Source organism: Phalangium opilio, unplaced genomic scaffold (genome assembly GCF_054372755.1).
Source record: "Phalangium opilio isolate 3A_F unplaced genomic scaffold, DU_Popi_V2 ptg000079l_1, whole genome shotgun sequence".
Classification (NCBI taxonomy): domain Eukaryota; kingdom Metazoa; phylum Arthropoda; class Arachnida; order Opiliones; family Phalangiidae; genus Phalangium; species Phalangium opilio.
The window spans coordinates 2,196,867-2,221,981 of NW_028324187.1; the positions used below are offsets into that span (position 1 = coordinate 2,196,867).

Consider the following 25,115-nt stretch of genomic DNA (forward strand, 5'->3'; position numbering starts at 1 on the left):
AGAATCCTGGGATTATCTCCCACGTTGGAAGGAAATTTGGGGGCCACCAAAGTACCTTTCTTGTCTGGCACACGCGGAACCATACCAACCAACCTCGTCCGATATTTCGATACAGGTAGAAAAAAAAGTCTCGTAAAGTAAGGGACGCGACCAAGAATTAGGCATAACATAAGCAGAATCCGTGTACTTCCTGAACAAGCGTGTATTACTATAAGGCTTAGTTGTTATTCTCCGGCAAAGTTGCGTGTATTCTTTTCGTCAATCTATTCGTATTAAGAAATGCTAGCCAGGAATAAGAAAGTTATAGTGCTCCGAGGATGGGGAGGAGAAGGAAACGGAGTTTAATAGCGAACGTAAAAAGAGTTTTTCTTCAAGGGGAAGGTGGGCATACGCCCCCTAACATCTTATTTTGTTAGCATAAGGGACGCGATGTAAAGCCCCTTTACTAAGATGATGTAATGAACAAGAGGGACAAGTCGATTTTGGTACCTGAAAATGGGTGAATAGAAATCTTGGGTTTTCTTGAGCAAAGTTGAGTTCATACTTTACAAATCTTGGGTTTTCCACGAGTGAATTGAATCATGAACAAATGTCCCGTTTCTTCATATACCGTTGCCTTATTGGTTCTTAACGTCACAATACAAAGCATGAGCTCTCACGGAAAGCTAAGATCACAAATAGCACATTCTTATTTCAAAGTGAATTTATTAGGAATTTCTGGTAATCGATGGCATGTCTTCGACCACATCAATAAACCCCAAAACCCAAAGGTAGTCACAGTTGAAAAAAACTAGCATCCTCTTCCATCCCATCCCCATTTTGGCAGCATCTTCCAGACTTATTTTTCCTCCCTAAAAACCATATTAGTTCTCCCATATCCAGCCTATGCCATTCTAAAGCAAGCTAGCATAGCCTCCTGGTATGCTGCGTTTGCTTCAATTAGGAAGAATTGGGTTTTTGCTTGCTAGTAGCACGAGATAGGGGTGGCGTACAGTTGCCTATGGGAATGCTTTTTAGTAGCTCCCTTGCCGACAATATACAGAGATATCAAAATGAAATGGGGTTTTTTCCCCTGAAAAAAATGTTTCCAACGAAGTTTAAGCGTATAAGTAATAATTTCAGAGTTCAATTGCGTTATACCACAAGTTAAATAATACTTCCAAGATAGCGATTTCGATTACGCGTATCTGTCTGTCGTCTGTGACGTCGTAGCTTAATGTTTAAAAAACGTCTGCAAGGTCGTAAAGATGAATTTTTTCAAATGAAATTCGAAAAGAGGAAACCAACTTACAGGCTGAAACAACTCCATGTATTTCTTATTGGCGCCTGTGAAAAGGCTTTCCCTCTATACACCGGTGTATATAACTGAGAAAATAGATTATTGTGTTGATGTTAATCTGAAGTATTTTGAAGCACGAATATCTCAAACCTTTGACATTTACGATATATTTTACAGTATTAATGTCTAGCATTAGCTAAAATAATTAGTTTGTTGTGGCCCTGGAAAGTTAAATACTTAACAGGGTGTAGACAAGTTTGACCTCAGTTGACTCATCAATCAATCAATTGTACTCAACTTAATTGATCACACATACTGTTCAAATCAATTTTAAATTGAACCCATTAAATTCTTGACATCCCGGAAGATACCCCTCTGAAAATATTCGACCTTTGTCACCTCTTTTTCTAATAGATCTTAATACTTGTCGAAGCGAGCGGACGTTGTAATTTGTCTTATTTTTCTATTAGTCTAAACTTTCTGAAGTCTCCCCGTGTTTTACGCCATGCAACCAAGGCTTAGCTAAGACTCGGTGCTTTTAGAATAGATCGGAAAGGGCTTTAATTACGGGGTGAATACTGCTAATGAAATTAACAAGTAATTGAATCGGGAGCGTATCCCCTTCCCCCAAAACCTCTCCCTACCCCTTTGTCTTATCGTTCTATCAAGAGCAGCCAGGAGGTTTCCTAGAATCTTCTTCATTATTTATTCCTGATATCTCTCCCTTTTCCTAAAACTAGGCCTAGCTTTTGTTTGAATCTAGAAGTTAGGCCTTGTACTCTAGCGCATCTTGCAGCCCCTTGCTTAACTTAACCCCATTCTTATGTAAGCCTAGACTGTACTACTACTTTCGTAACACAAAGCGATTGATTTCGTCTGTTACACAACACTTTTACTTTCCACGATATTCTTTTGAACTTGAGCTACTTTTAGGCTTAGTTGTAACTTTTTTTTTAATTTAATTTGTTTCTTGTAACAACATGGGAATACATGGTATCAAACTTAGTGACTTTAGTATTGTCGTGTTTTAAAACTACTTTTTAGGTAAAGAAATAATTTATGTTGTAAAGAATAAGGCTTCCGAGTCTATTTTTAACACTATAGTCATCTTTGATGATTCTTAACGTAAACTTGTTTTATTTCGAGTAAACTAATCATTAACTTGATTTAAAATTTAATATTGAAATACCAGAATGCGCTTTATGCATTTTACCAGTGTTAGAACAAAAGTTGTCTGAGGTAGACCTATTTTTCGCTACAGAATATGCGAGGGTGGATCCACAGGCTTTAGCTACATCGACGTATTAGTAAATGAGTTATTGGGTGTTGTAATTTAATTATTTTAAAATTTTATTGAATGAATTAAATTTACTGCTTAAGGATACCTCTAACGAAGAGGAAACCTGATGACATTCCATCGATTTATCATCTACCGCCTACGCTAGTTGGCCTTCCGCGACAAAATTGTCGCTGTATAGAAATGGCGAAATCTAACTTAAGAAGCAGTGACTCAGGGCAAAAACCAACATTTGGGAATTTCTGGAGGGGAATAGAGAAAAACTAGCATAGTACAGAATCAAAACGAATCCGCCTAAAAATGAGTCACAAAACGTCTCGGGGATCTGAAGAGATCCGTTGCTAGAGACTGACGTCGAGAAGCGGCTTGGACAAGCTTATTCCCTCAGCTTGTGTTCTTTTTAAAGCCGTCCCTTCGAAGGGTCGAACGGTTGTGACAGCTAAGGGTGTCCAAATCGGATTCGGACACCGACGGAATAAAAGAATGTCAAGACCATTGCAACATGTACGCTGCCCCGGCAATGGGATGAGTGGGGGAGAACTCAACTATGGACATTCGACAGCGGCTATACCAGACGCCACCGTATACTAGAGGTCACTCACTTTTTGAGAGTAGGGTCAAACTTGGGTCAAACTGTCAAGAAATGTGTCCGAGGTGACCAACGAGAATGTTATTTAATTTGATCGTTCGGTTTCTGTGGGTGAGACCTTCCACATTTTGAAGAGGAAGTGAAACGTTTTGACTTTAAACTTCAAAATACAAAGGTCAAATTTAAATTATAGTCTATTTCTAAATTATGAAACGTATATCACCCGACCTAGTAGTTACACAATTTAATTACGTTAAGATCGGAAAGTGTTAAGCCTAATTCGTAAATGAAAATGCTAGAGCTATTTACAAGTTTTAAGTTGCCTGCAAGGACTCGGAGAAAACTGAGATGGGAGTAAATAAATTGATTCTCGATTTACAGATGTTGGGTTACTACAGTATACCCTTTCGGAGCTCGAATTCAAAAGGCGTTTCTCTCTCTTCTCTCCGAATAATGTTGCGAAGTTGGATTAATTCTTCCACCCCTTTAGTTACATCAAACTCCATTCTCTTCGAGCCTCGAACCCTCCCACTTTTCCACCTTTATTTAATTAACTCTCTTCGCTTTAAACTTCATTAACTCCACCGGGAAAATCAATTCTATAACGTACGAGGAGTTTTCTATTAGAAAACCTCATCCCAAGTAGAGGATACGTTGAGTTATACAAGCTTATGTTAGACTGTAAGTGGATGTTTCAATAGTTAAAGATGACTTAGGGGACTTTGAACCAAAGGAAGGGTGAAATTTTAAACTTTTTCCGAGTTTAGTCATTTCTATTTAGCCTTATTACAAATAGACTTAGATGTAATAGAAAATAAACAAGGTAAATGCCTATTTAGAGAGGTCCAAAATTTAGTGATGTCATCCATCCAGTATCGAAATGAATTCACTTTACAATATTTCATCCTCCGTTTAACCTTTTCTTTTTTAATGCCTGTACTCCATTGCACGCAATGATGAGATGAACTTTCAGTTAGACCACGTTGTTTAACTTTGTCTTTTCGGAAATTAAACGTTATAACAGACGCGTATATCGTGTTTGCTCGATTTTTCCAAAGCCGGTCTTCATAAATTCTGAAGTACCGTTACGAAAATGATGTGAATGGTAAAAGCGAGACCTTTGGGAGGGGGGGGGGAAGTAAAAGATTGTTAAGGAATCGTTTCCGGCTCCCCTTCCCATCGTTCTTCACTCTCCATTCTGGCCAATGTCCATTAACGATATTAATCTACGTGATTTCATTTCGGGGAAAATAGTATATAGGAAACCATTTACGCTAATAGAAACATTCGTTTCATTTTCCAAAAGCAATGATTGCCTGTTAAAGGGAGTGTAAAATGAGGTCGTTCATCTATATATATGAAGTTACTTCGATTATTAAAATGAAATGAGTATATAATCCGTGGAATAATGGTTTCTAAATCGTTGTAGCGTAACACAACTCTAAATACATGTGTTAGGGTTAATAACTAGTATAAGTAGTACATAAAGCTAATATTAATCATTGCGTTTCTAGGTGGATTTTGTGGGAAGAATTAGACTAACATTAATGTATGACGAATTTTAACTTGTCTTAAAAAATATCAAATGAGCAATAGCAACAATGTGTGTATGATTTTTCTGGAAAAGTGAACTTCATTACACCTTTAAACTGCAATCTTTAAACATTTAAGACTAGATTGCCTGTAGCGTTTAAGCCTATCAAGTTTCGATCGAGCTACTAAACTGAATTTTTAATTTGCCCTTAAGAAAACTTTTTCTTTGCCCGTTCTTGTTTACCCAACTAAGTAAAGAATGTGTCTATAGCTGCAAAAAACGAAGCGGATGGAGGATAGGATGGGGGATACCATAGCGAAGTCTATTTTTTGACGGGTTTTCGAAGTCTTCGATCGTTTTACTTGGTCAGTTGAACCATGCAGCGTGATATAAACCTTACCCTTTATGGCGTAGTTTTAGATAAGTTTGCCACTTGATTCTGACTATAGTAGTATGGCGACAATGACTGTCTCTGTACATGCATGGCGCACTGAATTTGGCGGGAAACCAGAGGAAACCATGGTGGGAGGGTGAGAGTGTAGGTTCCCGATCGTTCGTCTCTGTCTAGTGCCGCGTGATTAATGAGGTGACGTTCTTCTATTCTCCCCTTGATCTACTCTGTACTGTTCGAAACGGCACCACCAGGCCAATACTAGGGCGTCCTGGCTACCGTTCGCTTCATCTCACACCCGCCTAAAAATACGCCAATGTAACCAGAAAAGATATAGACCATTCGACGCCTCGGTTTCGGCGTCGTTTCGCGCCCTTGTATTATTTTCTTGCATGGGTCCGGTTGACAGTGTCACTTGACAGTATTTCAAGCCTTCAAAGTGACAAACCCTCGTATTGACGTGTACTGTTAACACTAACGTGACGTGCCTGTACTGCAACTGATAGTAGGCCTATTCTTGGTTAGTTTTGATGAAGCGGAGAGACTGGTTGGATTAAAGCAGCTTCTATTACATTGTATAGGAATGTTTTTCCACGTCGATGCGTTTAACGAAATGCAGTGTCAAGATTTAGGCTTCCTGCTTACTATATGGATTTTCTGATGAACCATATTCAATTATAAGTCCAGTTATTGCCGATCGAAGACTTTGAAATTAATAACCCAATAAACTTGGTAATTGAATAATTATTGTATTTAAAACCATTTTGAAGCAAAACTTTTCATAATCAAATATTGAATTATTTGGAAAGTGTTGTTACAAAGCATCCAGAATTTAACCCAAGATCACAAACTCGTTTCTCTCCCCGAAACGTATCAACGTATCAAGAGACCGAATATATAGAACTACAAAGATATACTATAATTTTTGATATTCCACTGACGCTTTTATCTCTTTCGATTTCATTTTGTTATTTTCGGAGGAGAGTGGTTCGAAATTTTCTGCCTTTTGGTGATAATGGAAAGAGCGAGCCCAAGATCGGATCTTCTATGTATAGAAGCGGGGAAAAGTTTGAAAAATTTCATCGTAAGGCGAGGCTGGGCTACCTCTTCCTAAATTCAGGAAGCCCTGGGCTTAGTCTCCCTGCAGCTTCTTCCTTTTCCGTCCCCAGGGACACTGCGGGATTTCCCGCTCTACCGGTGATGGGATTAGCGAACGGGGTCCTCTCTTCCCGAAAGGAATTGGCGCCAAAATCGAAAAACCTAACCCGAATTGGTATACATTTTCTGTTTTGCAGGTGTACTAGTTTCCAGAATGTTAAACGCGGGGAAGTATGTAAGGTACCGGGGTCAACGGTTACACCATCACCGCCTGGAACTCCAACGCCCATTAGGTTACCTCATTCCCGAGTTGATGTCTTCAGGGATGTTTTGTTTTACGTCTACACTGGAAAGGTGAACCTTCACTCCTTTGTTTCCTCAACTAACCCATTAACATTTTTTGTTTCGGTGATGCCGTCAGATTGCCTTGAAGGACAATGTTGTCTTCGAGACTCTGGCAGTGTCTCAAGAACTTGGTATTGAGGAATTACGTACACGATGCGAGGAACATATCACGGCTACCATGTCCATTCATAACGCCTGCACCTTTTTGGCTGCTGCCTTGGAAATGGATAACCGATTACCCGCTGGTAGTAAGGGTGGACGTTCTTTTGTGGACCGATGTACGGCGTATATTGGCGAGAACGCGGTTGAGTGTCTTAAAACTTCGGCATTTTCAAATTTACCCAAGAATGCTCTCGTGCACATAGTATCGTCAGATTATGTAAGTAGATGCACTTGACTTAAAAACCATCCGTGTCTTATACTTGGCGTGACTATATTCAGTTGGCCCTCGAAGAAGAGGATGTATGGCGAGCGGTACTAACATGGGCCAAACATCAAGCTGGAGTTACTCAACCAACTGCTCATTGGACCGAAGAAGAGAGAGCTAGAATATCTCAAGTAATTACTATTATCATACCTTCTTAGTTTAGGTCTTCTAATTGTTGCCATCCACAGCAACTAGCTGGTGTTATCAACCACGTAAGGCTTTTACTGATTGACAGCCAAGTGTTCGCCGAAGAGGTTGAACCAACTGGTGCCGTGCCTATGGAATTGTCTTTGGAAAGATATCGCTTCGCTGCCCTTCCTAGCAAGTTTGCCCAAGCTGAAGACAAAAAGATTCAACCCAGAACATCAATGAAGTTCTTTCAAGGATCACAGTTGCTTAATGGAGAGAAGTTGCAATTGCAACGAATTTTAAACGCCTGGTATGGCAACTCTAAACAAATGTGGAGGTTACTATACAGGGCGTCAACCCATGGATACTCTGCTGAAGCCTTTCATTCTCATTGTGATGGACATGCACCAACTTTCGTCATAATTCTGGTATGTGGCTCGAACTTCTGAGCAATTTAGCGTGTTTTTTAGTTCTGCACAAACATATAATTAGAAAACGTTCTGCCAACCATAATGAAGGTTTTAAATGTACTAGGGTCAACACGGTGAACTTTGTGGTGGGTTCAGTGACGTACCTTGGGGTAAGACTAACGGTCGTGGCGGATACGCACCTTCGGAAAAGGCATTCTTATTTACCCTTATCAACAACGCTGACATACCACCAACTAAATTTGATGTCATGAAAAAGCTGTTCGCAATTGCTCAACACCCAGCGTAAGTTAGAACTAATCATGTCGTTATAAATACAATTAGATAATTATCCTCAAAATTCTTATCAGGTATGGACCTATCTTTGGTGCCGGTGCTGATCTGTGCATATCAAGCAATTGTAACACCAACATGGATAGTTACTCCAATCTGCCCCACTCTTACGATGGAGAAAATGCCTCGAGTACTTTACTAATGGGACGTTATAATTTCACTGTTGTCGATTATGAAGTCTATTTACCAATGAATAAGTGAAATTAACACAAAGGTAACATGCCGCCAACAATGCAAAATCCGAAGAGACGATTTTAATATACAATAAGTGTTTTAATGCATACAACGAATATTTTAATTAAGCCTATTTTTATTTGTGGTAAAAAATTGTATACCCACGACGAGCACGGGTAATCATTAAATTTACATCGATGTTTTAACAAATAGTGCAACTGTATTGATTGCTGCTTACCCCTTATACTCAACTTCTGGGGACAAAGAACCAAGGTGGAAACTATTGATTGATTTTGAGGTGCAATATAACAGCGCCATATTACATGCAATAACCGCCAAAAATCAGATCAATACGAAAATTATTATGAGTACTAAAAATGAGTAGCAAAACGATATAATTTTCAATAACAAAATTATAAAGTCAAATTAGTTCAGGTATAGTTTATCGATCGTAAAATTCAATCCTTAAAGGTTTGTCTGGAATATGTGTTAGTCTCGTGATTAAACCAATGTCCTCATGATGGTACTCAAGTCGATATCGACTAATAATCTGTAAGTGCGTAAAATTAATACAATGCGTGTTATTGCAAACAAATCATATTTACCCTAATGATGACGCTGTAAAGTTCTTGTTCCGCAATTCTTCGACCAATACAAGCGCGGGGTCCAAACCCAAATGGTAAAAATACGAATGGGTTCATTGATTTCTTCTCATCAGAACCTCTTAACCATCTTTCAGGCCTAAACATCTTAGCGTCTTTGTAGTTTTCCTCCAAATTACTTACTACCATTGAATGTATAATTAATACGGTCTGTATGAAAGGCAGGCTTTTTATAAGTTAAGTATTTAAATGGTAAGTAATTGTTTATAATACCCCTTCCGGAATTTGGTATCCAGACAGCACGATGTCTTTACCAGACTTACGACTGAACCCGATGGTAACTGGTAACATTCTTTGACTTTCCTTCAAGCAAGCTTTAGTGTATCGTATTTCGTTTAAGTGTTTCTCCGTTATGGGTTCTTGATCCGATTTAATTAAACTCGAAATTTCCTGATAAACCTTCTCTTGAATCTCGGGGTGTTTAGCCATGAAGTACAGGAAGAACGATATGGTGTTTGATGTCTGACGTCATCAAAACAATATATTATTCTTAAACTCTAATCATTTGTTTTAATATTTACCGTGTCAGTGCCAGCCACAAACATATCTCTAATAACAGACACACCCATCATATCATTCATATTAGGTTCTTGAAGCAGTAACTCAAGAACGGTTGCTGGTTGATCAGAGTCGTTACCTTTTTGAGCAAGTCTTTCTTTTGCAAGTGACAAGTATTTGTACGCTAAACTGTTCAACAGAGTTACACAAAGTTGACACGTGCGTACATCTCAACTGTATTGGTAACTTACTTATTGAAGACCAAAAGGTTTTCCCGAAATTTCTTCAGTAAGGGCGTGTTAAACTTTTTCCAAAATGGTAACGCCCCAAACTCGAGTCTATAGATAATATCGAAGAAATGAAACGCTGCTTGCAATATTTTTGCCGCGTCGGAATCGGGTTTCAAATCTGCCTGAAAACATCACAAATGGGTGTCGAGGCCCACAAGCGCAATACCTATAAGATAACTATTATAGAATGAAGAGTAACTTGTTAAATAATTTATATTATACTTACTTTCCAATGCCCATTTCGTTAACTCTTTATGAAGATCGGGTATTTCGTGATTAGGTTTCCTAATGTCCGATAACCTTTGCGTAAAATCGATGGCAACTTGATCCATAGCATTCAAGTAATTGACTACGTTTCTGGGTTTGGACAAGTGAGGCTGGATGTTCGTCCGTAACTTGTACCAATCTTCACCCTCTCTTAAGGATGAAATAGTAATTAAAAGGGATGCGAAAACAATTAACATACCAGACCTTAATTAACTTACGCGCTTAAAAGTCCTTTGTTCTGAATTTGGTTTGTGTCATATTCAAACACCCTGTTCAATGAATCGAAGGGTAACCTTTTAGGGTGAACCCCTTCTGTCCTAAATATTTTTTCGATGTCGTCAGGGTCAAAGACATTGACAACTGTGGTTCCCGCTGTGATGTCCTCTTTAACCAACGGTCCATATGTCCTGTACTTGTCATACGCCGCTTCGTGCAGTTTTTCTAACTTGTACTTTCCTACGAAAAACATTTTTATCAGGTACTTTACCGAAAGCCAACATTTAAACATAAATCAGTACCAACAACAGGTAAGAAGGTCCATCCGCTACCCAAAACAGGAATTGAGGCTGGTCCAGGAATGGAATTAAATGGTTTAGCATTAGCATATTCATCTTCTTGAGTTGAGTCTTTGGGTTCTGTCTTTTGGGACAATACTGTCGCAAAATGGCGATTCCCGCCAACTTTTAGCCTTCTTACCAAAGAGATAGTACGATAAAAAGTCATGGTTTTATATCTTAACAGTTAATAAATGAAGAATAAACAAGCGGACCGAGATAAAGCTGGACTGATTCCAAAAATTATGTACGTGTATCTTAGTTTTAACGTGGATATACGTCAGTTTGTAGTCTAGCCATGAAGTCACGATGCGTGTCTTTGTTATAGAAAGAAAACACTTCGTATCTTGTGAACTTTCTAGTTATCTGATGATTTATAATTCCGTACACACAATTGCACAAACTCACTACACCTTAATGAATTAACTAATGAAGATTAACAGCTATTGCCAACTTTGTCTTGATAACGAAAAGCTCTGACTTCTGTCTAGTTCTGTGTCGCGTCACAATTTAATCTGGAAACCAAAGAAGGAAACTAAACGCTAAGTTTTAGCGGCCTCTCTTAGTACTTTACCTTGATTAAAAATGAACAATAATCAAGGCACTATCATTAGACGATAACAATTTTGAATGAAATATCCAGAAAGCCTTGACAATCTGGTTTTGAATTTTTTATATAAAAGAGAAAGTTATTTTGGTATTTTCCATGTGTTACTAGATTAGGAGAAAGGAAATAGGAGGGTATGCTAGCCTTCGGTAATAGTATTAGGTGAAAGTGAACAGTTGTTTAGTATTGATTTTGGCCACCAGAGGCAAAATTTATCGATATATTACATCAAAATATGTATACATTTTTGAAGTGAGTAATTTTAAAATATGACCATCTTGAAATATAAAAATATTATAACGTGTTTAATGATTATTCTAATGTATATTTTAAACACGAATTTTGAAATCTAAGCTATGATAGAAGTCGCCCAAAACCTTCTGAATTTCCCTTCTTATGGGTGGGAAGCTGAAGTATGGAGTTCGCCTTTGAATTACTTAGATCCTTACAAGTTAGCCTTAATAGAGACTTAGGAAGTCGTCGTGTACTCTTAATTGGAGTTTGAAAGAGGTGTGTATGGCACGCCAAACTGGCAAAAATTAAAATTAAAAAAAAGGAGAAAAGAAAAAAAAAGAAGGATCATTAATTCAATATTTAAAAAAATAAGGCCAATTTTTTTTTTGGTCCTTTACAATTTTTCCCCCCCAAGTCAAGCGAAAAAAAATGTTAATATTTATCTTTAGCAGAAAATTAGGTACTGAAAAAAATCTGCCAGTGAAAGAAAAAATAAATGTTTTGAACAGAAAAATAAATATTTTTAACTTCGTACTGCTAGTGGCTTAATAAGAGCTAGTTCGAGAACGACGTGAGAATTGACTACACTCGGCTTTGCAGTCCATCTTCCTATTTAGTCTATACTAAGCCTTGACAGCGCCTCACCAGGCGTCGCTTTACGAGAATCTATGACGTTTCGCCTACGTCACTTCATGACAAACTCTCATTAACGAGTGACATACTTATGGAACATATCTTATAAACTTATGCAAAAACTAAATGAATCAATTTACGAATCCATCGAATAGGCAAAAAGGTCCCAACGCGGACGCTGAATTACTAGAAGAACCAGTAAATGGACTTGAATTCTCTACTATATATAGCACGTTTGCTTTATATATACATACAAAAAAACCGGCCCCGCTAAGGTCGTGCCATTCTTTTCAAGTTTTTTACGAATGATCACAAAGCCCGAATAGTCTTTACCGGACCAAATTTCACAGCCACATTTGTTCCCCCGATGCTCAGGTCGGATTTTACAGTGGAAGGCGGCCGTTTGCCTGTCCCTTTGGAATTTCAATGTTCTTGCTCTCACCAGCAAGGTATGGAGCTTTCTCATACCATAGCCATACCGTGAGTAATCACGCCCCCACCTTTTAAGTCCTATAAACTCAATACATTCATAGAAAGTGTAAATAAACGCTTTCTCTTTTAAATTTCACAATTTCATATGCTAGAAACTAAATAAATACGGGTTAATTGTTGGGTCTCATATAACCATTGGATTTTCAAAACAGTGTATAGCGTAGAGACCGGCATTATCTATCCATCCACAAATTAGCGAATAAATAATTATTTAGAGAAACATTCCCTCTTTAATACGTCCTTTTGTATATTTGGTCCATGGACAAACCGACCTGTGATGCTGATAGCGCCATCTGTTTTCACTTACGAAAACTTCATATTTTTCTGTTCCAAGTAGATTTTTTTCTATTCCAAAAATATTTATTTTCTTCTGTTCCAAAAAGATTTATTTTCATCTCTTCCATAAAGATTTATTTTCTTCTGTTCCAAAAAGGTTTTTTTTTCTGTTCCAAAAAGGTTTTTTTTTCTGTTCCAAAAAGATTTATTTTTTCCTGTGGAAAAATATTTATTTCTTCCTGTGGAAAAATATTTATTTCTTCCTGTGGAAAAATATTTATTTCTTCCTGTGGAAAAATAATAATTTTTTGCTGTGGAAATATATATATTTTTTCTGTTCATAAAATATTTATTTTTCTTGTCAAAAAATATTTATTTTTCTTGTCAAAAAATATTTATTTTTCTTGTCAAAAAATATTTATTTTTCTTGTCAAAAAATATTTATTTTTCTTGTCAAAAAATATTTATTTTTCTTGTCAAAAAATATTTATTTTTCTTGTCAAAAAATATTTATTTTTCTTGTCAAAAAATATTTATTTTTCTTGTCAAAAAATATTTATTTTTCTTGTCAAAAAATATTTATTTTTCTTGTCAAAAAATATTTATTTTTCTTGTCAAAAATATTTATTTTTCTTGTCAAAAAATATTTATTTTTGTTCCGAAAATATTTATTTTTCTGTTGAATTTTTTTTGTTGTTAAAAAAATATTATTTTCCTTTTGAAAAAATATTTATTTTTCTGTTCAAAATATTTATTTTTTCTTTCACTGGCAGATTTTTTACAGTACCTAATTTTCTGCTAAAGATAAATATTAACATTTTTTTTCGCTTGACTTGGGGGGGGGGCGGGAAATTGTAAAGACCAAAAAAAAAATTGGCCTTATTTTTTTAAATATTCAATTAATGATCCTTCTTTTTTTTCTTTTCTCCTTTTTTTTAATTTCAATTTTTGCCATTTTGGCGTGCCATAGGTGTGCCTTCTTGAATTTTATTCCGGGCCTCTGAGCCAACTCCGAAAGGGGGAGACACCCTTTCAATATAAGGTGTATGTTAGGTGAAATTCAAGAAGACCACATTTAACTTAAGTAATTACTTAAAAAGTTCAGTTAAATGGTCCAGAAATGTTTTCTTTGACAAAGAGCTTTTGTGTGAATTTTATTTCAATCAATATAAACGCTTTGTCATCCAAAAAACATAGTAGAGGCACACGCATTTCAATATTTAGTAGTGGCACTTTGTCACATTGATTTTTTTTTCTTTTTTTCTTTTTTTTTTCAAAAGTATCCATCAAACGGACAATAGAATCGATACGTCGATATAATTTATTCTTTTTACATCTAAAGAGAGAAACGTGTCGCCGAAATAAATTATTACCAGTCGGGATCTGTCATTTCAACACAAAACAAAACCAAACCTATAATTTCGAAATTTGAAAATCTCATTTCATTTCGAAAACGAATCACGTGATCACGTGACCAAATAGCAATCAGGCGAGAAATTATTTATTCTCCTATTTTTTTACGGCCGTTCTTTAAGTTTATTTGCGATGTAAGATTTGAAGTTAATTTCAGAAGTTATTCTGTAGAAGTAAATTGAATAAGATGATTTGTGTTAAATTACCCCCTTTTCAAAATACGAGGGTAAAATACAGTCTAGTGTTTAAGTAACTTAGTTTTCTTAAGTGGAAAAATCTGAATCCAAAGATTTTAAAGTGGATTGACCACTAAGAAAAATAACAATTGAAAAATCACGTCTGTTAAACGAACACTGAAGCAAATCGGAACGAAGGAGCTTTTAAAGGGATAATCACACAAAATCAAAAATTAATCTCATAATGGTTGTGTTCCTTAACCATCATTTTCATTTATAGATTTTCTGGCCCTATTCTTTAAATTAATGTTAATTCAAGTACTTCTATAAGTTATCTTCTGATAATAAATGGTTCAAACGCGGCTTAAAGTTGCGTAACTCCCGTGAACTTTCATTAAGAAGAAAAAATAAGGAGTAAAAACCGGTCTATAAAATAAGAAAGAACTTAAAAAACAAGCGTTTTAAAAAAAACCAGACGATGGTAATGTTAATAACGAAGTCAAGCGTGTTTTTTAATTTTCGCCCGCGGTCCCACAGTATTACGTATACAACAGACCCCTATAGAGCGTTCAAGAAAATCTCCTAAAAGCAGCTGTTTTAATAACATACTAGTTTTCCTTCTATTTCATCCTATAACGTAGAATTTTCGCCGACGACGTTTCAAATTTCGATCAATAGGAATCCTTGTTGTAGTAGAAACTACTATCAGACGTAAGCTTCCTGGATAGTAAAAGCAAAAATAAAAAAAAGTAAAAATGGCGCCTCTCGCGTTAGTCGAGTCGTGTTCAAATGCTTTTATTAACGCGTTTTTAAGCGAAGTTAACGCGCTAATTTAATTTAATTGTTAATTATTATGTCTCTTGGATTCGGGAGCCGAATTTGGACTCCAGTCACAAAGCAAGGTAATTTAAATTCCATCTTTTTGAGCGTAAATACGCGCCGGTTCAAACCCGTGGAATATAGTATTAGCTGGCAGCCTGGCTAACGGTTGACGTTAGGGTTAAGTCGATAAGCCTTTGCCAATTTTTAAAATGCAGCTTTCCACATGTAGGGCAATTACTTGACCCACTAGGCTTGCGTTGCGTTGAATTTATTGTTAAATTTAATGAATTTATTTCTTAAGATCCAATAAATATTGTAAAATTTATTAATTAAAATAAGAATAGTATACTAAATCGAGAAATTAATCAAATAATTATTTTAATTGATCACGTATGTATCAAATTTAGACGCTATTGTTCGAATTAAACTTAGAAATAATTGTTAATTGTCCCTTATAATCTCATTGGCATGCATTCTAGAATAAATGGGGTGATATTTTGGTAGTTTTCCTGCTCTATTGTTTCAAGAACGCAATGTTCCACCCAATTACCACAACTTTTGGAGCGAAAATATTAGAAAAAAATTTAATATTCTTTTTGTTTAAAGTACCTACCAAAAATATTTTTATTAGGTTTCTAAGTTTCTCGAACATAACCCGTATTTTTGCATGTGTAAAAAAAAGCTATTACATTTTTGGGAACCAAACTTTCATTAGCAATGTCATTAAATAGAATGACTTTTACTTGAGGGTAAATTTGAATATAGACCATGATAGTTCCGTAGGCTACGATTGCGGTAAACAGTATTGTGCTTATTTGCATTAAATTAATATCTTTTTATTTAACAAGATTATATTTAATAATCAATTGAAAGGCAATAATAACAACAAGAAAATGATATGGTATTTCTATCCGGCGCTCACGAATTTCTCAAGACACATAATGACAATAATTAACTCTTTACGGGGATTCCAATATAAATTTTAAAGCACTAATATTAATTAACTGTAATTACCCCCTACAGACTATCATAATTAATTTGAAATTAATATTTAGTAACGTGCATTTATCGGAAAACAACACCGAATTTATATGATGCTATAGTATTTCAGTGTCTTGTTACGCTATGAACCAGAATTTTTAACTGCCATTGTGAGCTTAAAATAACAGTGAAAGAAATCAATATTTTTCGTTATAAAAAAATTCCAAGGTTCTAGTACAATATACATAATTTATGCATATAAATACGTCAGAACATCGGTCCGTCACTATGTAAAAATATACGTTAAAACCTTTACATTTTAATGGCGTTTCCACATGTTTTTAAATCTTGTTTTGCAATTTATTAATAAATAAATAGTTAGAAATATTAGGTCAACAACAAGGACTCCTTAGGTAAGAGATAAAATGTCGAAAATACTGAAATAAAATAATCTTATCAAAAGTGGAATCATTTAACCTTTAAAATTTCTCGCTTCGATAACATTTAAACCAGGAAGCCGTACCACTAGGTAATACACACAAATAATAAAACTAAAATTCGAAAGCGGTCAAAAAGGTTTTTAAGAAATTATACGTAGACAGGCAACCCATAGCTAAATCTTTTGTTAATCTCCTTTATCTATAATAAGTGGTATTTTTCGGGTTTAGACCGTTAAACTTAGGGATTCGGTGGTTGCCACTCCACCCACACTCTTGCTTTACTTACTTATCATAACGGGTTTTATGCTTCTTATAACAAACCCTAGGTAGAAGTATCTAAATGTGAAGTTATAAATATAAACCGCCTCTTCTATATTTGGCTGTACTAAATAATTATAATAATTATAATAATTAAATAAAGCTGCTTGATTAGGTATAAATAATTATGGGGAAGATGGTAAAAAAGAACAGTGTTTGAGATATTTATGCTGGGAAAATAGGTTTCAAAGCGTCTATGCCCAATTATGTTGAATTTGTTTATAGTCAAACGACTTAGTTGGTAAACAAAGCTATAGTAAACAAGATGTCCAGTAAGCGCCTCAGAATGTTTTAATATTAATCTAAATGACCGAAGAATTTTATCAGCTTTCTTAGTGAGAATTACGTAATTAAATTACACTTCCTACAAAATGTAAGGGTCGTAGGTCAAGGTGTCCTCAAGATAGTGACAGGGATAGATTTAATTTTAGAAGTAGGAATGGAGAACAGAGTAATTTTGGCGCGCGTCGAAGTCTCGGACCCCTTCCACGGGACGGAGGGGTATGAAAGAAGAGGCGGATCAAAGCGACAGAGGTAAAAGGGATTACGTATTTTTCACCGTCCCCGTCAGCAACGTCATCAAAACGTAGTTTAAGTGAGCCACTAAGATAATTTAAAACTTTTCGTTTCGTGTTGGAGGGAGGGCTCTATACTAGGCTATGAGTCGGACTGAAGTAAATACTAACCGTTCTCCATTCCTACTTCTAAAATTAAATCTATCCCTGAGTGTACTTAAATTATTCGAAAGAGGTTTTGGGTTATACTTTGGATTAATTTACATCAGAACAGACAAGACAAGGAAGAAAATACATAAAATAATTTCCCCTTTAAAGGTTCCCCCTTAACCGTCTATTATTAGCCGAAATGACTATGGGCAAGCGAGAAGCTCGTGTCACTTACGCGAATAAGGCGTGGGTGTACGCTTTTTAGTGCCTATAGCTCTCTTCCAATTGTATACACCATAAAAAGGTATTTTAAAAGAGGTTCCAGTCACGCTCGACCTATATCTAAACGAAAACTGAATGTCCGACCATATGCTTTCGTAACCGACATCAAATTTATAATTGTGTCCAGACTGAATACTTTTCTTGAAGTTGGTTAAAAACAGAACATAAGTTTCCGTGGCGCTCCCTACTTTCTGTCTGAACCTAATAGTTCTAACATAAGTTTGTAAGAAATGTTCCATAAGTTTGTCACTGGCTACAAACTGGAGCTTGTCATGAAGTGACGTAGGTCTTAGATTCGAGGTAAAGCGACGCCTGGTGACTGGGCGTTGTCAAAGGCTTAGTACAGACTAAATAGGACTAGATGGAAGTCCTGCAAAATAAACACCGAGTGTAGGACTTCAATTCTCGCTTCCGTCGTTCTCAAACTAGCTCGAGCTGTAAGTCTCTACCATTACGAAGTATATTAGTGCCATACTTATGGAACATACCTTATAAACTTATGGTTCTAAATACAAAGATGAAAAGTTAGGAAGATGTAGACGAGGATATTTCTCATCTCGTAGTATAGTTTTACCCGGGCAACTGGCTAAACTACATTTCAACAGATGATTGCGAGTAAGGAACCCCAACCTGCTCGAGCTATTTTCCTTAATGATTTATAAATCCTCTCTGTAAATCTCTCTAGTACACTTTAAACGCAAACTTTGCTAACTTATAAAGCGAATCAGAACACGCGTTCATAAGGTTCCAAGATAATTTGGCCCGCCGCAACCCTACTTGCTGCTCAACAAGAATTCCCGTATCTACCTTCCTTACCTTTAAATATACCCGAGGATAGTTAGTTTCAATGGGTATCTATACTTGGGATTTAAAAGAAAAAATTTGCAGGCGAGCAAGTAGTCGTGTTAGAATTTCGGTGAAGTGATTCAGAGTTTATAAAGTTAAATATACTTAACCATAAATTGCATTGAAACAGTAGCAGTATAAGTAGCTAACGTCTGTTGTAACCAAATTACATATTTTAACTTGCAAATGGAACCGAGTTACAGACTCTTCTCTTCACCATTGAAAAGTACAAGTTCATCTATAAGATTAAAAAAAACCAGTATACCTGATATTAGATTGTGAATCGGACCGACATTTTGCAAGATGGCGGTGGATTTAAAAATACTTTATGAATCAAGTTATTTCTCAACTAGTGTCAGATTGCAATAGGTAAAACTGTTTACGTTACGCATTGAATATTATATAGTAAATCAGTTCACTTTAATAGAATGGAGGTTTTCACTTCACTTCCTGTAAATGTAACACAATTCATCAGCCCGCCTAATTTAACGTCTTTCACTATATTCTAGCTGAACTTGCTCTTCAAAATTTATTCATTCCAAGTTAAATTAGCCTTACCCGGTATAAATAGAGGCATTAAATGGGGGGCACGGATATTTGGTCTCTTTGCGGGAAGTCGGGGAAACCATGGCAACTTGAAACGATTCACCATCATCTCGTCGTAACTCCATCGTATAGCTATAGCTGCTCTTGCTTGGAAAAGCCTCATTCATAAATAACATCTCCCATTTTGCCATTTTGGGTATTTTGTTGACGATTGTACATTTACGAATATACATAGAAGACCGGCCCACGTGATGTACAGTACGTAACAGCGTTTATAAAGACCTCCGGAAAATACCCTAGCCCTTAATAGACTTGGTTAACTAAGGCATTAGATTTCGGACGGCAGAACGTAAATAAACCAGACGTTATCATATAACAAGTTATTCATTCATTCATTCATCCTCTGCAACGTTTCCCATCTTATACTCGGGCTGGACTTTATTCATAAACTTTGGTTTGATCTACATCTCGTTTATATGGATACAAATATAGTTCACCTCCACAGATGCCCTGGTTCTCAGTAGGATTAAAGTCTATCTTGCCGAAGCCAGTTCCTGGAAAAGCAGATATGGGGTGGATTGAAGGGGATTTTGGAATCATTTTTCATCGGGTATTGAAATATATCAAAACGGAGTTCAAAGAAATTTATTTCCCTCTTTTTTTATCCTGGGATTCGAGCAGGCGCAGTGTGGGAAAGATCCAACTACTGTAGACCTAAGAAACTCGGAGTGCAATTAGAAATAATAAATTTTCATAATTATTATTATTACTAATTATAGGTAATACAAACTTAACAATATTGGGAAAGCGCTTACATAAAGTTGAAAGCCAAAATCGCGACTCACACAAATAACCTTGACCATGAAGTGTTGTCCCTTCATTGTTGAGTTTGAATTTAATCATTTATATGAACATTTATTATTCAGACGGCATCTTTTTAATTACTATGTACGATTTTCACGCAAAATAAAGGTTGGGTCAGATGATCTCTTCCACACTGTATAATCCAGAAAGACCAGCTTTCGGACTGATATAACGGTTTTTTTGGATAGTTAATTCATCCCTCCTGTATGTGATCGGTTTTGTAATTTTGGAAGGAACCTACTTGAACTTGAAAACCAGTTACTTTCGTTAGCTTTTAAACCCCCTTCGTAGGCTGTAACTAATTTAAAGTAGTTTTCGCTGCATTTTTATTAATGTTTTACAGCTTCTGAGTTTTAACATTCGGTGGAGTTCAGTTGATTTATTTGTTTTACGTTGAATTCTGCGTTAGTGTACTGACCATCTAAATATTATCTACAAACAAATATAGCAAAACAAATCGTTACGGACGTACGAGATTTCTTCACGAGTTACCACCACATTTTCCCCTAAATCGATGTCCAGTATCTCTTAAAGCCCAAACTCCTAACAGTAACTCAATGTATGTCAGTTGGGGATGCGAGAATAGGAGAATAAGTATTTCGGAGTGACCTACGACCCCATTGCGGTTAGGTCCTTCGAATCTTCGGACGCGTGGTCCAAAAACGCGGGAAAAGTTAGTCAAGGAAGTCAGTGCAGTCCCTTCTACGTCCCATAACGTCCAATAATAGCCCGCGGTTCGAACGTGCCAATGGAATTGTAATCGGAATAACGGATTTGGTCTAGACTGGTTGCTATGACAACCGTAACGTATCGTAGTTTCTCTTCTCCATCCTTATTCACCCCAATTCACTTCAATTCTAGATCGAGCGTGTACCCCGTTTCAGATTTATGCCTATGGACAGTCTGTGTATAAGTTATGATTCGCGGGAAAATTTCGAGTTCCCCCGGTTTACCAGTATATATAGTTAAATTCCGCGACTTCATCTACAAAATTAGTTCAATACTCCATATCTATTGTCTATCCCTTCAATAAATTTCGCGCTACGTCGAGCTATGATTCGATTAAGTGATAATTTGAGAGGGCGTTTCATGAATGTATCAGATTTATCTATGAATATTTCCTATATACAATACATGATTTTAAACAATGACGTTTGAGAATTACATTCACAAGTGTAGAGTCAATGCACGACACTTGACCGTGAAATTGCATTGACCAAAGTAGTGAAAATTCCTTGAGATAGTCCCATAAATGACAAGTGATTAATTAATTTACCTAAATGAATGATTCACTGTCAGAACTATATGGTTTCCGCATTCTTGCAAATATTGCATTTATTCACATTATTACTCGCTTAAACCTTTCATTGTTAACCTCTAGTTGTTAATGTTATCGTTAGCCGTCCGAATCCCCCACGGTTTCTAACATAAATTCCATAATCTGTTATATAAACTTAAAACCATATATAGCCCTCCCCCTTTTCTGATCTAATTGGGTAGGGAACACAACGCAATTTGACATCCGATGATGGGTTATACTTTCATCGAACAATTATCCCTCTAATAGTTTATTGTGTATTAGAAATCCGTTATAAAATAAGTTATTGATTTTAATAAAAAAATTTACTTAATTTGCATGAAACTTCAATATGAACGAGTAGCCAAGTTTTTAAAGAGCTTATCTTTTAAGAGGTCATTTTTTTTCTTACTTCAATCTATAAGGATAAAAAATACTTTGAGCGCTAATTAGTTAAGAGACGTGGGCGGATTAATTAACGCCCATCGTACATTTAACAGTCCTGCCAGGCCGGCTACTACATAAAATAAATCTTCGCTTGTTAAGTGGACTACGGATTACAGAGTTTAGTTTGTTTTTCAAATCATTTTTATTCTCTCTCTCGAAACTTTTTCGTTTTAAACCTACGGTGGTCCTAGACTAATTGAATTTATTCGGCCTTAAACCAATAGGATTATGTTCAGTCTTTTTTGCACGTTAAGCTTAAATTAATCTTTTTTTTACCCATCCATCCTTTCTTTCTTACGAACAGAAGTTACTATGAAAGAAAAACGTTCCGCCATATCCAGGATTCAAAAGCTAAGGAAGAGATTGAGTTGCGGATTTGGACGACTTTGTAAGTACTTTTAAATCTAATACGTATTCGCTCTGGGGTGGTGGACTTACCCATGGCCTAATCCTAGGTGCAAATACGTCGTAACCCCAAGAGATTATTGACAAAGATATTGCTGGTGACAATCTTACATACAAAATGAAACTTGTTTGACTTAAACCGTTTTTACTCTAAGTTATAAGGGAATAGTTTCTTATCTCCGTCGGCAACCTGGCCTATAGCTTTACTTACGCTTTGGGTAATCGGACTTAGCTGGGGGAGACTTAACCAAAAGCAAAGGCCTTGTTGAAGTTTCCTTTGCACCCACCAACCAGACTTTGAAAAAGCGGAATTACAATATTATAATATGAAGTAGAGCACACATACTTGGGTGAACTCGGTGGAATTTTGTTTTCGCCAAAAAGTACTTTTGAGGTTAGGGTTAGAGGAATAGGTAGGTAACTTTGGACGGTGGTAACCTCGATGTCTATTCTGATCACGCTTTATTTGGCGGGTAATTTGTCTCGATCGGTTCACCCAGTCCCCTACTCTTTCCCTCCTTTCTCTTTATCATGTCCCGCCGTGTGCTACGCCACCTGGGAGCACGTGTCCAGGAATCGAATGTCGAGATCAAAACCTTATTGGAGATTGGTACGTGTCCCTTTGCATTGAAAGTGGACCGAGTGTACTCTTTGCCTATTTATATCCATTCACTTCGGCTGGGAAGTTAAACTCCTAGTTTGAGTTGCTGGATTGGTGGGTTGGTTCGTTCTCTTGCTTTTTTCGTGGTCTGGTTCCGATTTTCTCATGATGAAGTTGAAGTTGGGCGAGAGGTTTTGTTTTTGCTGTTGAAGTTCAATACAGACCAAAAGTAGACTTCTTGGACGTCCAGTTGCTAACCGGGGGTATACCCAAATTAATATTTAACTTTGACTCGCGTAGTTTTAAAACGGGTCTACTATATTTAACCAAAGTTTTGAATCTAATTAACTGCGCTTTTGGTAGGGCGTAAATTTCGCTGATATCTCAATTTAGAAAATTTTCATTTTCTGCTGACCTATACGAAAGTAAATTGTAACGACTGTACTTTCATCTCGAGGGCATTTACATTGCCTTACTTTTTTTAAGTCCATAAAAGAGTTTTGAACAAACCTAAAGAATATTTTAAATAACTCTAAGATCGTAAAATTATTCATTCAATTCGCAAATGTTACTCATTATATATAAAGCTACTGTAGCTACATTTTTGTTCTTTCCCACAATTCCCTGCAAAATTTAGTTAATAACCTCGATCTACTTGCATGCAAGGGGTTATTTTTTAAAAATCTTCACTAAATTTAAATTTAAAAAATTGAAAGTCCACGCAAGTTTATTTAAAGTTAAAAGATATTTTAATGTTTCTCTAATATTTGTGCATCCTTAACCACCAATACAGAATTTTTGGCATATTATGAAAAAGTGAAATAATCCGCAATGAGGTAGTATTAGGGAATTAGTTGACTCGTTTATCGTCCGAAACCACCTCCGAATCCTCCGAAACCACTATTGTAATTAGAAAACGAAATCCGTAAGAGAAATGTAAAGATGTCACGTGGTAAGACATATAAATAATATCAACTTACCCTCCTCCGCCGCCGCCACCTCCATGTCCTTGTTGAGCCCTGAGGATCAAAGCCAATGCAGCCAACTTCTCCAATTTACCCGCTGAGGCCTCTTGCACCACGATGGTGCTAACCAGCACCAAAGCCATAACCACCAAAAACATAATTTGATAAGACTTCATTTTCTCTGCGATTTTTTAAAAACATATCTTAATTAGTCCATTGTTGGTAACTTTGAGACGACATGAATGCTGTCATAATGCACCATGGATACGAATCAAAACAACGAAAATATTATCCATGATACATTTTGACTTGAAGAATGCTTGAAATTCCTCAAAAGTATTGAAACTTTTGAGAAAGTGTTCAAGAAAGAGAGAGTTTGAAATGTACTCACTAGTTGAGAGGGATCAAAGTGATTTGTGATACCTTTCTCCTTTCTGATGTCCCCTTATATACCCCAAAGTTTTTGCGCGGAAGCTTTTTTCTTTAGTTCCGCAAAGTAACCTATCATACGTTAGAACGAACGTACTTTCCATTTTTTTCATTAAATAATCTTTTTCCTCGTTATACCTATTACCAATATGAAATAACCCAACCCCTTAAATAGGTAAATGTTTCCCCAAAGGTACGTTTCCTTCAAAATTATATAAATAAAAAAAATTCAAAATTTAATCAAGTGCTAATGGTTAATGTGTTTCTAACAACAGTTTTCCCTAAATAACGCCTTCATGCATGTAATTTAGCTCAGTTTTTTTTATAAATAAAATAGAGTAGTATGTAATTGCGCGTTACGGAATTATCAGCGTTTAATATTATATATCCTTGATATTTATGGAAATATTCATGATAACCAAATCGGTTTTGTTAATATGCCTTTTTGATGCTAATATTTAATTTCAGTAATAATCAAGTGAATAGAGTGGTGGGTTTTGATACAACCGAAAGATTTTTCTGATAGTTTGAAAGAGTTAGTAGTGTCACGTCTTTGATAAGTCATAGTGAGTATTTTTTGGAAATATTAGAACTATAGTTAAATAGAATAAGTTAATATTTCTTAGTTTTAATTTTAACCTAATATGATAATCAATTTTACACACCATTTTTTTTAAAGCTAGGAATATAGAAATATATAATTTTTTAGTGTGTATACAATTTGGTGTTGCAAACGTAAATATGTGTATAATGATTTAATGAAATAATATTTAAAATTAGAAATATACATTTGTGTCTAAGTATAAATTTAAAGAAGATGCCAGAAATTAATTCGGACTATCCGTGCAGCAGATGACGTTTCAATTTAAAATTTTATTTGACAATTTGTGCCAAGTTGAATGATTAAAGCGTGTATAGTTCAATAGAATTTTATATCCCAATGTTATCAGCTTTATATATGGGTCTAAGACGTAAGTTAATTGCTCGTGTCTTTATTAATATTTTAAATAGACACATAGTTCCACTTGATAATTATATTTGAATAAAAAGAAAGAATTCAGTTATGGTCTTTTTGTTAATT

At 35.9% G+C, this 25,115-nt stretch overlaps 3 protein-coding genes across 4 annotated transcripts in view; 2 read left to right on the forward strand and 1 right to left on the reverse strand.

The window, feature by feature from the left end:
• LOC149654154 (serine-enriched protein) overlaps positions 1-8,236 on the forward strand; it is a 36,386-nt gene extending 28,150 nt beyond the window's left edge. The window contains exons 3-8 of the mRNA XM_089845548.1: positions 6,386-6,542; positions 6,610-6,912; positions 6,975-7,091; positions 7,149-7,517; positions 7,624-7,802; positions 7,868-8,236. Of these exons, the coding sequence (XP_089701674.1) occupies positions 6,386-6,542; positions 6,610-6,912; positions 6,975-7,091; positions 7,149-7,517; positions 7,624-7,802; positions 7,868-8,051 (1,309 nt within the window). The 3' untranslated portion in view covers positions 8,052-8,236. The remainder of the gene's footprint in view (positions 1-6,385; positions 6,543-6,609; positions 6,913-6,974; positions 7,092-7,148; positions 7,518-7,623; positions 7,803-7,867) is intronic.
• On the reverse strand, positions 8,077-10,464 carry LOC149654155 (putative cytochrome P450 301a1, mitochondrial). Its single transcript, XM_089845225.1, has 9 exons — positions 10,438-10,464; positions 10,260-10,380; positions 9,960-10,197; positions 9,701-9,891; positions 9,436-9,592; positions 9,208-9,373; positions 8,900-9,148; positions 8,630-8,836; positions 8,077-8,574 (listed from the first exon to the last, which is right to left on the reverse strand). The coding sequence occupies exons 1-9, from the start codon at positions 10,462-10,464 to the stop codon at positions 8,467-8,469; spliced, it is 1,464 nt and encodes a 487-aa protein (XP_089701351.1). The 3' UTR covers positions 8,077-8,466.
• Positions 10,465-14,837: 4,373 nt separating this feature from the next.
• LOC149654156 (cyclin-dependent kinase 14-like) overlaps positions 14,838-25,115 on the forward strand; it is a 50,970-nt gene continuing 40,692 nt past the window's right edge. The window contains exons 1-3 of one of the 2 annotated variants that reach the window (XM_089845551.1): positions 14,987-15,028; positions 21,939-22,022; positions 22,090-22,137. Coding sequence is in view for 1 of the 2 variants with exons in the window: in XM_089845549.1 (XP_089701675.1) it covers positions 14,980-15,028; positions 21,939-22,022 (133 nt within the window). In the remaining variant the exon portion in view is untranslated. Of the gene's footprint in view, positions 15,029-21,938; positions 22,023-22,089; positions 22,138-25,115 lie in introns of both variants that reach the window. The other variant, XM_089845549.1, reaches the window with a different exon arrangement.

What these genes read in the sequence shown, in the direction of transcription:
- LOC149654155 (XM_089845225.1), bottom strand. Translation starts at nt 10,464, where the DNA reads ATGACTTTTTATCGTACTATCTCTTTG. An exon ending in AACAAAGGACTTTTAAGCGC is followed by an intron (nt 9,892 to 9,959) that starts GTAAGTTAATTA and finishes TTCATCCTTAAG; the next exon opens with AGAGGGTGAAGATTGGTACA. An exon ending in TTGTGGCTGGCACTGACACG is followed by an intron (nt 9,149 to 9,207) that starts GTAAATATTAAA and finishes TGATGACGTCAG; the next exon opens with ACATCAAACACCATATCGTT.